The sequence below is a fragment of the Amblyomma maculatum genome, chromosome 9 (assembly GCF_055883805.1).
Source record: "Amblyomma maculatum isolate TAMU_Amacu chromosome 9, ASM5588380v1, whole genome shotgun sequence".
NCBI classification, from domain to species: domain Eukaryota; kingdom Metazoa; phylum Arthropoda; class Arachnida; order Ixodida; family Ixodidae; genus Amblyomma; species Amblyomma maculatum.
In genome coordinates, this window is record NC_139352.1 from 64,787,611 (window position 1) to 64,801,272 (window position 13,662).

The 13,662-nt window shown below is 46.1% G+C and overlaps 1 protein-coding gene across 1 annotated transcript in view; it reads left to right on the forward strand.

Annotated features, from left to right (window-relative positions):
* The window catches only part of LOC146179245 (phospholipid-transporting ATPase ABCA3-like), a 35,756-nt gene that overhangs the window by 419 nt on the left and 21,675 nt on the right, over window positions 1-13,662 (forward strand). Inside the window, exons 2-8 of the mRNA XM_084579853.1 lie at window positions 1,941-2,129; window positions 3,118-3,302; window positions 3,880-4,005; window positions 5,815-5,932; window positions 7,717-7,871; window positions 11,060-11,215; window positions 12,304-12,476. Coding sequence (XP_084435979.1) covers window positions 1,941-2,129; window positions 3,118-3,302; window positions 3,880-4,005; window positions 5,815-5,932; window positions 7,717-7,871; window positions 11,060-11,215; window positions 12,304-12,476 — 1,102 coding nt within the window. The remainder of the gene's footprint in view (window positions 1-1,940; window positions 2,130-3,117; window positions 3,303-3,879; window positions 4,006-5,814; window positions 5,933-7,716; window positions 7,872-11,059; window positions 11,216-12,303; window positions 12,477-13,662) is intronic.

Here is a 13,662-nt window from a genome sequence, read left to right on the forward strand (position 1 = left end):
TGTTCATATCATCTTGACTACTAGTACTTTGGTCTCAACCGAATAAAGCGTACGTTGTTTATGAAGGCGAATGACCACCAGAAATAAAGTTCTCCCAGAGCAAATGGCTGCTCCTTTTCCAATGAAAGGACCATGCGAATGACAGGACCATACAGTAATAACCGATTCTCAATCGCTGTAGAAGTGTACTGGATAATAAAACAAGCCTCTCACAGTGTTGAAGCCGTGCTCTCGTTATAGCTGACAAGTCAGGAGAGCCGATATGCGAGTTTTCCGCCGACATGGCGGGCTTGCTATCTCTGTGAAGCAAGCATTGCCTTTGCGTGAGCGTTGGGTGCTTGCCTTCATTTGTATATATTGCTGTCGTGCCTGTTGAGATATATTGAGAAGAGTTATGGAAAGTGCGCCATATGCAGCGGTGCTATTAAGCCGGTTTATTGTCCTAGCGAGGTGAAAGCTATGCCCGCGAGATTGCTAGGACAAAATACGCTAGGACAATCAGGTCGGAGTCGATTAAAAAAAGCGAAAAAATAACTATACAGTACAGCTCAGGAAGTGCTAAGCTAATTGAGACTAAATATGTTGCGTCAAGCTAATTTGATGTTCATTTTATTTTTGCAGATTAGTCGCCCTGCGGAACTTCCTGCTCTCGCTCTCTGTATCTATATTCGTTTTTTCTGCAATGAAAAGCTTTCTATTTAGTATCGCTTGCAGTGTGTCCTTTTTTTTTTTCTTCTCAAGTTTCATTCTCGTCGCAGCGGGTAAAACAGCAATGTCCCCTTGGAGAGATTTGTGCGTACTACTTGATTCAGTTTCGCGCATGTAATAAGAACGCAGCACTAGTCGTCCTTCTCTCCTAAAACATTCGTCGTCGTCATCTTTATCAGCCACAGTATACACATTGCAATGAAAGGCATCTCTTATATCCCCCTAATTAACGCGGTCCTGTGTGAACTGCCTCACTTTGGCCTCCGCGAACACAATAGACACGCTGTTTTCCTAGAAAATTCGGAAAATTCGGCAATGACCTTTGTTACAGGTATAAAAATATTTCGAAGAGTACGATCATATACATATGGGAGAACATGCGCCAATCATCCTTCAAGTTTCAGCAGGAATTCGGAAACAGGTTTTCGTCGCAGTATTTTCTTGTGAATATCTTTTAAATTATTCTTACAGTAGCGTTCTTTGTTTCAGTTACGTAGACTTAGCTTCAACGCTCATAGTAAGGTCAGAAACATCTTTAAGCCAGTCAATACATAACGGAGAAGTAATTGCAAACTGTGCAGTTACTGGACACGGAGCAGAAGAGACAAGCACGGCGCTGAACTTACAACTAGTTATTTGGAAGACCTGAAGTCAAAATATAGACACAAAAAAACATGTTTCATTGCTTAATGTTATCGGAGGTTTTTATATTACAGTACGTATGTGCGTCGATTTCCTAGAAGCTAGTATTAAGTTCAGCTCCGCGTTTGTCTCTTCTGCTTCTTGTCTTGTCCTTTGCACCGGTTACTTCCCCGTTATGTGTTGTTCTTCTAAAGAAAGTCGTTGAAAGCAGCCCGGGAGAACATGAGAAGAATACTAAAACAGTGCTTCTTACAAATAAGTTCCTATAGGCCATATTTCATGTAACAGTGAGTAGAGCGTAGTGATGGACCAAGGCTTCGTGGTATATTCCTAGCGAAAAAACCTTCAGTCAGAATAACTTCATGCAGATTTCTCATACTAAGACAAATCTCATATCTCACACAAATATCTCGCACGAAGTATGAGAAATATATGAGATTGTATGAGATTTGTATGAGTTTAGTATGAGAATTCTGTATGAGGTTGTTGTGACTCATACGTTTTTTTCGCTAGGGATAGCCCTCAAATCTTTGATGCCTGAAATAGTACGATGTGCCCTACTGCAACGCTTGAATGTCTGCGTGTTGCAGCCCATACGGCCGTAGCTGGTGCCATGCTCTACTGGACATTCAGCTGCGTCATGCCCTTTCTGACGCTCGAGCATGCCGGCGGCCAGGGCTACCAGTACATCCAGCGCAAGCACAAGTTGTGGACCGCCATCTTTCCTGGCATGAGCCTCCACTGGAGCTTCCGGGTGCTGGAGCGCTTCGAGAAGTTCGGTACGCCAAGAGGGCATACAGAGTGGTAGCGGTGCTCATCTAGATGAAAACGAGTGAAGTGGACGATATCATGAACCCGAGGGATAACAGGATGCTACAAACTCCTTTCATTAGAAATAGCACAACAATGTTCTAGCTAACATTGTACAGTTAGAAATGTTTGTAGAAGCCTATTGCTAACGGTTCCTTTGTATCATTAATTTTGTATTCTGTCTGGTGTCTGTTTCTTGGAACTGTTTTCCACTCCTGGTGGAGTTGTAATGTTTCCATGCCTCGTATGTGCGCTGAATAACTATGTAATATAACCGAACTGACTGGTGGAGTTGTAATGTTTCCATGCCTCGTATGTGCGCTGAATAACTATGTAATATAACCGAACTGACCTAGGTTTGTTTAAACATCATCATAATTTGTTGGTACCACAAAAACAACCGAGACTGTAGAGCGAATACTATAACTTAAGTTTCACAGAATGTACACTTAATTAAACCTTAAATGAAGAGCCGTGCATGACACCCGTGCTAAAAAACGGTGTGCTGGGTTCGAACAGAAGTTTTAACGAAATCATTGCATTGAAGAAACATCTTTCCTGAACAAGCTATGATATCTTAACACTTCATTCCTTCTAAAAAAAAAAAAGAAAACATAATATACCTTGTGCTTGGCGCATGATAGCCTGAGTTGCTTATGCGCCATAAAACACAACACAACACAACACAACACGAAATCATTGCATTATCCCGAATATGAAACCAGAGCACTCTACAAAGGTGTCCGCATTCGAAAATGCATTTGCGCTGATTGTATTCTTCGCTTTAAAGGTCAGCCTGCACATTAGTCGAACCGATGGACTTGATATTGTCAAAGCTATCGCTGTCGACAGCAGTACGAATCTTCATTCAGTTACATTCAAATAAATCACCATTAGTCTATCCCAAAATATGCGCTGGAGTAAATGCCAGATTACCAATATCGGCGTCATTTGCAGTGGAGAACGGTGCGAACTGGACCAATTTCTACGACCGCGCTGCCACGCCCGACAACGTGACTCTGGCCGAGATCGTTTTGGTCGGTGTCCTCACCGACTTCTTCATTATGACCACCGTGTGGTACGTGGACAACGTGCTACCCATAGGGCCGGGAATCGCCAAGTCGTTTTTGTACCCCTTCAAGGTGAGTACCCCTTTAAGCAGTATTTGTCATCCCACCTTCAGCCCTATAGTTCATCTTGGTGCCGCTTGAAGAGCGGAACTCATGTAGATTCTAACCTTATTAGGAACTTCAGAACTCGGCTTATAGGTGAAGTTGGTGTGCTCTAGCTTCGGTTTGGGGATTAATTCTTCAAAAAGAGTGACTTAAGTCGTGCTCGCTGGCCTTCTAAGAAAAAAGAATTTTGCACAGTAAAAAAGAGAGGTTTGTTGGTCACACCTTCAAAAAGGACAGAACCAGACTGCACTCATATGGACTCATGCGGTTACTGTGTGTGCTATTTGGCCCTGCTGTAAGATAGCTGGCACAATTTGTGGGCTTATACCCCGCCACTTCAAGGTAGATCCTGTGATAAGCTGTCGTTTCCTCATGAACTATGAGCCGTTTCAAATGGTCTCTGTACAAAGTGCGAAAGCTGCGCATGCCACAAGGTAACATTGCCTCCACCGCTAAATCCATGCACTTGTCTTAGTGACGTCAAAACTAACGCATTTTAAAAACTATCCAGGGTTAATCGGCATCATTTTCATGCCATCCACAGGTCAACTACTGGATTCCAGCCATGACGTTCGTTCCAGTACCAGCGAGGCCACCACAGGAACTTTTAAATTTCGAACCTGATCCCACTAACGAACTGGCCGCCATTGAACTCGTGAATGTTAGCAAGGTATGAACCTCTGCAGTACGGTTATTGAGCCGGCAATTTGGTACGTTTGCATACCTTCGGGACCTAAAGGTCACCGATCTAGGTAGGGGAAACACAGCCTGCGTCGTTGTTTTTGAGTGCTTGTTTTAGTTTTTTAAGATTCTTAGGCAACAAGTGTTTGTGGTCCTCGGAGGAGTGCAGTAAAAAAAATTCGTGTTAGCAAGCATGAACGAAAGTACAAAGAGAAGGAGCCCACTTATTGGGGGGGGGGGGGGGTGCGGTGACAGACATCCAGAACTGTGTGCTACCCCAAGGGGCATGATCACGTGAAGACTGCGTACACATAACCCGTTCCTTATGCTTAGCGCTTATGTAATAAAAACAGGAAATTTTTCGGGACAAAATGTGATTTTAGTCGTAGTCATTTCACGTTCATACAACGGAACGTCGCGATACAAATGTGGTGAGGACTACTCCTCACCACGTGGCGCAGTGGTTACGGCGCTCGACTACTGTTCCCAAGGACGCGGGATTGAATCCCGGCCTCGGCGGCAGCTTTTCGATGGAGGCGAGAAGCATGGCGCCCGTGTGCTGTGCGATGTCAGTGCACGTTAAAGAACCCCAGGTGGTCGAAATTTCCGGAGTCCTCCACTACGGCGTCTCTCATAGCCTGAGTTGCTTTGGGACGTTAAACCCCGCAAACCAAACCAAACCAATCCTTTTTCATCATCGCATTTCAGCTGGGGCCTCTTTTCCTTACGTGATCGACGTTCGATTCTGGCTGGACTCTGTTCTGGATTTCATTCAATAAAGAATTACTGTTATTATCAAAGTCCAGAGAAGATGCCCACATTATAAAACACGGCTTTAAATGTTTTTGGCGTCAGCTCAATATGAGGTGTTCGTACACCGCAAATTATACCAATACGCATTTTTTTTCCAATTAGTGCGATTATTCTAATCTTTGTGGGTGCTCGGGTAGTTTTGCTTGTAGCGAACATCACATGATGGGTTGCTTTTGCCCAGATGCAGATGCCAATTGCGTTTGCAGCTACGAATTTTATCTGCATTGTAACTGAGCTGCTTTCTCGGTCAGTTGAATATCATAATTTCGAGACAGTATTTCTTTGCCAGTTACGTAATCTTTTATTAATTTTTCATGACCTCATTGTCGTTCGCTGTGATTGACTCCCCGTATCACTTCTCTGCTTCACGCTGGACGCTACCTATGCGGCGCGTTCTCGTAATTTCGCGTTTCGTGTGAACTGTGTTGTGGTCGTTCTTTGCTTTGTGTGTCGCCTCTGTTTTCACCAGGCAGCATGCTTTTGATTCGTGTAGTGGGCCATTTACGTCGCTTTTCAAGCTCCAAATCATTTCATCCATCGTGTTTTCACCTTTTAAAACGTTGCAGTTCCCTTTGAAGTTTTACGGGCTTCATAATGAGAGCGACGAACAAAAGGTGCAGGCTGGCTACCATCTGCAAAAGCGGTATATTGATGGCTTCCACTGTGCAAGTTATGATACTCTGAAACCTTCATTTAGCTGTGATCACGACTGGCCAGCCAATGGTCGACGCCGCAGTGTTTCGGCGAAATTGAAACGGTTTAAATCAATCAATCGTCCCACTCTCTACACCCATCGTTGGTGATGATCCATTCAGTTTTGATACTGTGTTGATACCACATGTCACCACTTTTTTTTTTGAGCTTATATTTCACTCTTGCAAGCGCTAGAGAGTGCGGCCGGCATATTAGGTGTGCGACGTAGGCTTCTTTGTCGTATTGATGCAGGCACTAGGAACATTGGTGCTTAGGCTTACTTTTGTCGCAGGACTACAACGGCGTGGTGGCCGTGCAAGACGTGAGCATGCGCGTCTTCGAAAACCAGATCACCGTGCTACTCGGCCACAATGGCGCTGGCAAGACTACCTTGCTCAATATGATCACCGGTGAGGCAATGCTTCCTTAGTTGTGATATCCAATTTTTGTCATAATAAAACTTATTTACAGCAGAATTGGTAAACGATACTTAGCAGAATCCAAGAAATTAATTTAAGCAGAATTTGAATTGAAGCAGTTTGGTTAGGAACATGGCCTGACGGGCGACGCGTGGCTAATCGTAGTGGACACGGATTATCGCACCATGTGACTTAACGTTTGTAGGGAGTGAAGAGCGGTCGTTTATTGAAAGCACTGTGCAGCCAGGTGAAAGTTCTACCTTCTCTAGTATGTGCCTCCTGGCAGCACGTGGTCGCAGTGATTGTCGCTCCGGTGCTTAGTATTGATTCTATCGAAGGGAAGCCGCTAGTGATTCAAAAATAGTTGGAAAGGGAAATATAGGAGATAGAAAAAGCGGCTGTGAGCCTGATTTTTTTTTTTCGCAAGGCCTGAAAAAGTAATCCTCACAGTGTTCAAACGTGCTCGTTGGTATCGGACGTCACACAGCTAAGAGTGAAACGAACCGATGGTACATGTAACATGTGTAATATTATTGGCTAAACCATCTTTACAGTTCACTTGCACTACAGCCCATGGAGTGGCGGTGCGACAAACATTGTGTTACAAATATTATTGTCCCACGACATTGAGACATTGCAGGAGTGGGTACAGAAAAATGTCGCCTAAGACTGAACAATAACATGATAAGAAAAAAAAATATGTATTGAAGTTCACAAGAAAATGTGTTCTAAGTATACACTTTGTGAAAGTGCAATTTTTGATTAAACTTCAAGAAAAAATTGGCAAATGAATAATATTCCTACACCGTCAGTTCGGTCACTAAGCGCGAACCGTTGAAAGAGGCGAGATAATGCATCAGTTCCAGCCTTTTCCTGTAGCGACGTACGTATTGTTCTTAGGAGGTGCTTAAAAAACGCCTAAATCTTATAAAACGCGTCGTGAAATTTACCAAACGAAATAACTATTCTGATCACATCAAGAAGACTAAGAAAGCGGTGCTCGCCGCGAATACATATAGTCTCTACATTAAAGTGCGAGATCTGAGGCCCCTTTCAAATATAGAAGGGTGGGTGGTCTAAGATTAGAACTTGTGTGAATGCTCATCACGTGAAAGAGTGGTGAAATAAATTTTCAATTTTTGAATGGGGATCGGGAGCGCTGGGCAGAGTACATTGATCTGGTATTTTTTATTAGTGCGATTTCTTTCTACTCGAAATATCCTCTGTAGCACAAAGTAGCCTAGGAGGTGTGGACTTCTGAGGACTCGATGCCTTTAGACATCGTGGGCAGACGTGGGTTCTGCAACTCTGGCGAAAGTCAACTCAATGTGGAAGCCAGCTCACAGAGATCCGTCATGGTTAAGCAGAAGCAAGAAGCTCTCAAGATTAATGCTCGATTTCAGATTCAGCACTTCTCATAGAACATGCAACCGATACAGGCTGCGAAGTGTCCACATATATTTACCTGGTGCCACGTGGGTATTCGCGAAACAGACATCACCCCCAGCATCCTTGACGAACATTACGCAATGTCGAGTGCTACATCGGTTGCTTCCCTAAGATATCTCCTTATAAGCCACAAAATGACACCTAATATGTAATGAGCATCCTCGCGACATGACTGCCTAAATGGATCTCTGTGTAATCTACTGAGGTAGTTCTGCGGCTTCAAAAAGGAGGCATTTTGAAGGCTTAAAGGATATCAAGTGATTTTGCGGATCTGTTCAAACTACCTAAAAGTTTAGCGCACCATGTCCCTTCCTTTGTGCACCCAGGATTTCTGGACTGCAGCTCGGGAGTCGTCCTAGTGGGCGGCTACGACATCAAGACCAGCACCCGGGACGCGCGTGACAGCATCGGCTACTGCGCCCAGTACAACATCCTCATCGACGAAATGACCGTCGAAGAGCACCTCGTATTCTTCGCTGTAGTACGGCACTGGCCCATCCCTCTCTCTTTGGCTTCTCATGCATTGCCATTCATATACAGCGGCGTTGCTCCGTTCGTCTAAGCTCATGATTAGCCGCAGTTTGTTAAAACAATTGAATCCCAACCCAGGAGCTATGCGAATATCTCGGTGGCAGACAGTGGAAATAAATACGAAGGGAATGCAGCTGTGTGGATTGTAAACTGAATAAGTGAATGTCGTATAAGAAGGCGCGGTCTAGACAAGTGCTCTCGAAGATATTGTCGCGTTGAATCATATGGAGGTGATACCTTGATCAATGTGTGGTCGGCGCTGCGAGTCGAATGCGGTGACCAGCAGGATTCTGAATGTAGCCAGCATTGGTTTGGTTTGGTTTGTGGGGTTTAACGTCCCAAAGCAACTCAGGCTATGACAGACGCCTGACTGACATCGCACAGCACACGGGCGCGATGTCAGTGCACATTAAAGAACCCCCGTACGAGCGTTTATATCTATTGCGAAGCTGACAACTTTCGGTTTTCATTCATTTCACTCAAGGCCCACAAAATCAAACAATAAGCAGTGTAAATGTCTCGAACAATGAAAGAAAAAATTGTGGCGGTTTAAGCATGGCTCGGATCTTTTTTTTTTTTTTTTTGTACGCAAACTTGCCATAAGGCATAAGTACGGGTAGCGAGTGTTTTGTTAAGCACGGTTATGCGTGGTTATGCATGGCTTTGTTGTTTGATTTAGGGGACATTCAAGCTTTACCTCGAGAGTAGCCGCGGTAAGAACGCCTTCTCAATCCGCGTTTTTTAAATATTTTTATTTACGCTATGGTTTGGAAAATAGTAAGGCGCGGAATACTTTCGGATGGACACCACGGAAGTGTGGACACATGCACTTAATCAATTCAATGTCACATTTTCATAATTTTGTCGATGGAGGCGAAACAGTGTCGTCCGTTGTTGTTGTGGCTGTAGGAAGAAGGAAAAGAAAATGCACAGGCTTGCTACTGGCTCTATAGCTGAGCCACCTGCGCTGTCTCGTGCGGACAGAAGACAAAGTAGAGAATTAAGGAAAAGAAGAGGGAGAGAAAGACGCGCGCCGTAACAACAGCCGTCGTCCACCACTGAGGCGGTGGCGGGTGCAATGACGGCCTACAACACATAAAAAATTACCGACGATTACGTTACTTCCTAATGCGAAATTTGAGCGCAGCAAATAAGCTGTTTCACCTTTTCGATAGATTGAGGCAAAGAAATCGAGCAACACATGTATGCGCTATCACAGAATTTTTTAATTTTTCACACGTATTCCTTTAACAAAGACTCCACTAACAGTTCTTGACAGTCATGAAGGAAGCTTTGTGGTCAGAGAAATAGACTGATATATGGTCGACTTGGTACACCAATGCTTGATTCTCAAAGACGAGATCTATACAAGTGCCTCGCGAGGTTGTCATAGCCGTGGGACGCGTTACGAGCGAGAGGAACGGGATGTTCTCCCGCATAAGTGTGAAGAAATTCCTGTTTGTCTTTATGTCAACATTAAAGCCCCCCACTACTAACATCGGTGTGGATCGATGGACGGTTAATACGAGTTGCAGGAAGTGCACGACGTCTTTCGTGAGTGCCGTAGGGTCGAAGTAGGCAGCTACTACCAGCAAGCCGTTGGGCAACTTTGCGGCGCACAGTTCGCGAACTTCATGTGACGTGCCAAACATTTCGGCGGTCGTCTCGCTCATGGCTCAGACACAACTGGCAGTTAATTTCGCAGTGGCGAACGGCAGCGGCAATTTCGGCTCGGGCGGTGCACATATACAGATCCGCCGCCACCGATCTGGCTCTCTGATTGCCACAGGGGTTGCATTGGAGGAGGAGCGAAGAAACGAATTAAGTTCGAGCCGGCGCTTTGACAACCGGAGACTCACAGGAAGAGGGGGGAGGGGGGCGGCGTGTACACCCAGCGGCAAACGAGGGCAGAAGCGCGCGCAGCAAGCGGACAACGCGATAAAGGGAGGAGGGAAGAGATAGCAGCGACTGACTGATGCTGCTGACGCCGATAGTGAGTCAACCCCAGCTGCGGAGTTAGTTTCAGGGACAACGCCGCCGATGCCGACGCAAACAATATGATACCCTCGCTTCCGCAGCGCCAAGAACCAGGCCTAGCCGTGGGAAGGTGGTCACGTATTCGTCGACGTGCCGGGGCCTACGTGAAATAACCGGCGCGTCGGCAACTGAAGAGCACCCTATCCGCCACACAGGAACGGGGGGGGGGGGACCCTCCCCTCCTCTTTCTGCATGGCGGCGACGGTGTTCTATGCAGTCACGTTATCTTGACTCTCTAGGGGCGTCAGCGGCATCCAGCGGTATCAGTCGGTCGCTGCTAGCGCTGGGGGGATGAAAGGGGGGCGGAGCTGGTTACGAGGCCGACGACGACGCCGACGCGAAACCCAGGAACGGACGCCAAAGAGCTGCGCTCTAAAATTTGATGGCTCGCTAGCCCCTGCCGCAAGCGGCGTTGACCTACCATCCCAGCCCCGTAGGGCCAGATCACCCGCGTGCTGTGCGATGTCAGTGCATGTTAAAAATCCCTAGGTGGTCGAAATTAGTCATGAGCCTTCCACTACAGTACCCATTTCTCTCAGCTTTCACTCCTACCTTCCTTCCCTTACTGCGCGGTTCAGGTGTCCACAGTACAAGAGTGACAGATACTTCGCCTTTCTTTGCTGTGAACCAAGCAATTACTATTATTAGCGGGATCGAATCCCGGCCTCGGCGGCCGCGTTTCGATGGAGGCGAAAAGTACGGCGCCCGCGTGCTGTGCGATGTCAGGGCACGTTAAAGAACCCCAGGTGGTCGAAATTTCCGGAGTCCTCCACTACGGCGTCTCTCATAGCCAAAGTCGCTTTGGGACGTTGAACCCCCACAAACCATACGAAACCAAACCAAACCAAACCAAACCAAACTATTTTTATTAGTAGTATTTAAGTTGGTTTTGGGAGAGGAAGCCACAGTACACTTTTGTGTGGAAGCCAGGGAATGGTGGAAACTACTCATAATCGGGTGAAAGTCGCATCACCTATGTGAAGGTCAGGCGGCGAGACAGCTGCGGATACATTGCGAGTGAAACATTCGGTTCAAAAATCAACCACAGTAGGCTCATAACTATTGCATAGCAGAAAAAGGTGACGGTTAATTATCGCGCAGCTGAAGGGGATACCGCTGCGCAAGGTCCGCTACGAGCTCGTCACCCTGGTCAACGACGTGAACCTTATGGAGCATCGCGACGTGCGAGCAGTGGACCTCTCACTGGGCCTCCAGCGGCGTCTGTGCGCAGCGATAGCGATCGTCGGCAAACCGAAGGTGGGTACAGCGTGAGCTAAGGGATGATCAGAATTTCTATCATGTCTAGACACAAATATTCTGGCTGTCGTGTCTTTTTGCTAAATCCAAACCTGGCCATGAGCTGTACCCAGTCAGGGATGAGGGATCGATCAAGGTGGCCAAAATGAACCTTTAGGCGTCCTCTACCGGACAGTCTTTCACACACGTCTTGCCTCATAGAACGGTTCAGGTGTCCTTCTGGAATCAAACAATTTGTGAGCCTTTGTATTCTTGAATCATTTCATATATTGCAGAATTACACAAGATGAGAGCAAGACGTAAGTTTGTCGTGTTCGTGAAATAAAAATGATCGCCAATATTGCTTGATAGGCTGTATTTTGAAACTTTATAAGATAGCTATGGCAAAATGTGTTCATGCGTGCCAGGGCACTACAATACTAAAAATTATTGTCAATATTGCTTGAGAGGCTGTATTTTGAAAATTTGAGGTAGCCATGGCAAAATGTGTCGGGGCACTACAATACTGCACGCGCGCGCGCGCACACACACACACACACACACACACACACACACACACACACACACACACACACACACACACACACACACACACACACACACACACACACACACACACACACACACACACACACACACACACACACACACACACACACACACACACACACACACACACACACACACACACACACACACACACACACACACACACACACACACACACACACACACACACACACACACACACACACGCGCACACGCACGCACGCGCACACGCACGCACACGCACGCACACGCACGCACACGCACGCACACGCACACGCACACGCACACGCACGCACGCACGCACGCACGCGCACACACACGCACACACACAGCGACAGTGGCAGGGACAGCGACAAACACACATGCATGTCCATACAACGGGGCACCATCTCGATTGTCTGGATATCGCACAGCTGTTGCTAATTAGCGTTACAATACAGTTTTTTTTAGCTGCACTCCCGGCTGAGTGTTGTATACCACTCTTGCTCACGACTACACATCTGCGGAGTTATCGGGCCTGACCAGTCGATCTTACTCAGGTGGTCATCATGGACGAGCCGACTTCCAACATGGACCCCGACGGTCGGCGAGAGATGTGGGAGCTGCTGCTGAAGATCCGCCGCAGCTGCGCTGTATTTCTCACCACTCAACATCTGGATGAGGCTGATGTGCTTGGTGACCGCATTGTCATCATGGCGAACGGCCGCATCAGGTGACACACGCGGATGGTATAAGTAGTTGCGTGGGCCACAACGACTGGGCATGTAAACATAATGAAAGGTCTATGAATTCATTTGAAACCTTTTATTATGGTTCCAAATACCGTAGTTCTCTTTATTCATTATGCAGCTCATATGCCCTCCCATGTGGATTAGTTTTCCGTGCGACTCGTACGCACCATACGGAATGTATGCTGCCTGTGTGGGTAATACAGATGTCCGATCATCGTCTGGACCTGGTAGGATGTCGTTAATATTATTCAAAACTATGATCAATTCACAAAGAAAACATCGAAACGCATGCGATTGTTTTTTATTATTGTCTTATTAAACTTCCTCTTGTTTTCTTTTGCAGAAAGAGTGCGGCTATCATAAATATAAACTATATCATTCCTAAATTTTTATTTTCATCGAAGAAAATTTACAGGACTGCTAAAGAGCTGATAATGCCACAGCCTGTCTCTCTTCCGCTCATATGCTGCTCCCTGCCGCACGAGACTGCTGTGCTGGGCCATTTTGTGTCAACTTCGCTAGATGGCGCAACGCTTCCAATGGGAGATTTGTTCTTTATTTTTCAATTTTTACAAGTGCGGACTTCGAAACGTTTTCGTTGCTTGCTATAACCTTACTATGGGACGAGATTGTTGAATTTTTCATTTTGCACCTTTTTCTTACTATCGGTTGTTCTTTGTCTCAGTGCCCTCTGGCGTCCTTACTTTAGATAAGGGGAATTACAAACGCTTTCTCAGTCTACATGGCATAGTGGTTTGTGCTCTCTGCTGAGGAGCGGAAGTAGAGTGGTGGCATTCCTGACGGTGACGCGATTTTTTATGCAATGTCTGTTTATGTGCACACATTTTTAGCTGAAACGTTCGGCGGACACTTCCTGCCTACAGCACTCGCGAACCAAGAAATGCTTTTGCCTTAAAATGTCTTCAAAAATGCAGTTTTACAGAAGCAGAGTGGGACCTTCATCGAATACACAATATGCGGAAGACTAGTACGAATAAGGCGCTAAGTTGTACGGTCCCTATGTGAGCTTGGAATAATGAATCACATCTTCACATCTTTCAGAGCTCCATAGCGTTAGACATTTAACCTCTCACATTCACTCCTCTAAACTCACAGCTCAAACGAGGTCACTGGTCTGCCGTATTTCGCAATAGGATTTCGTGTTGC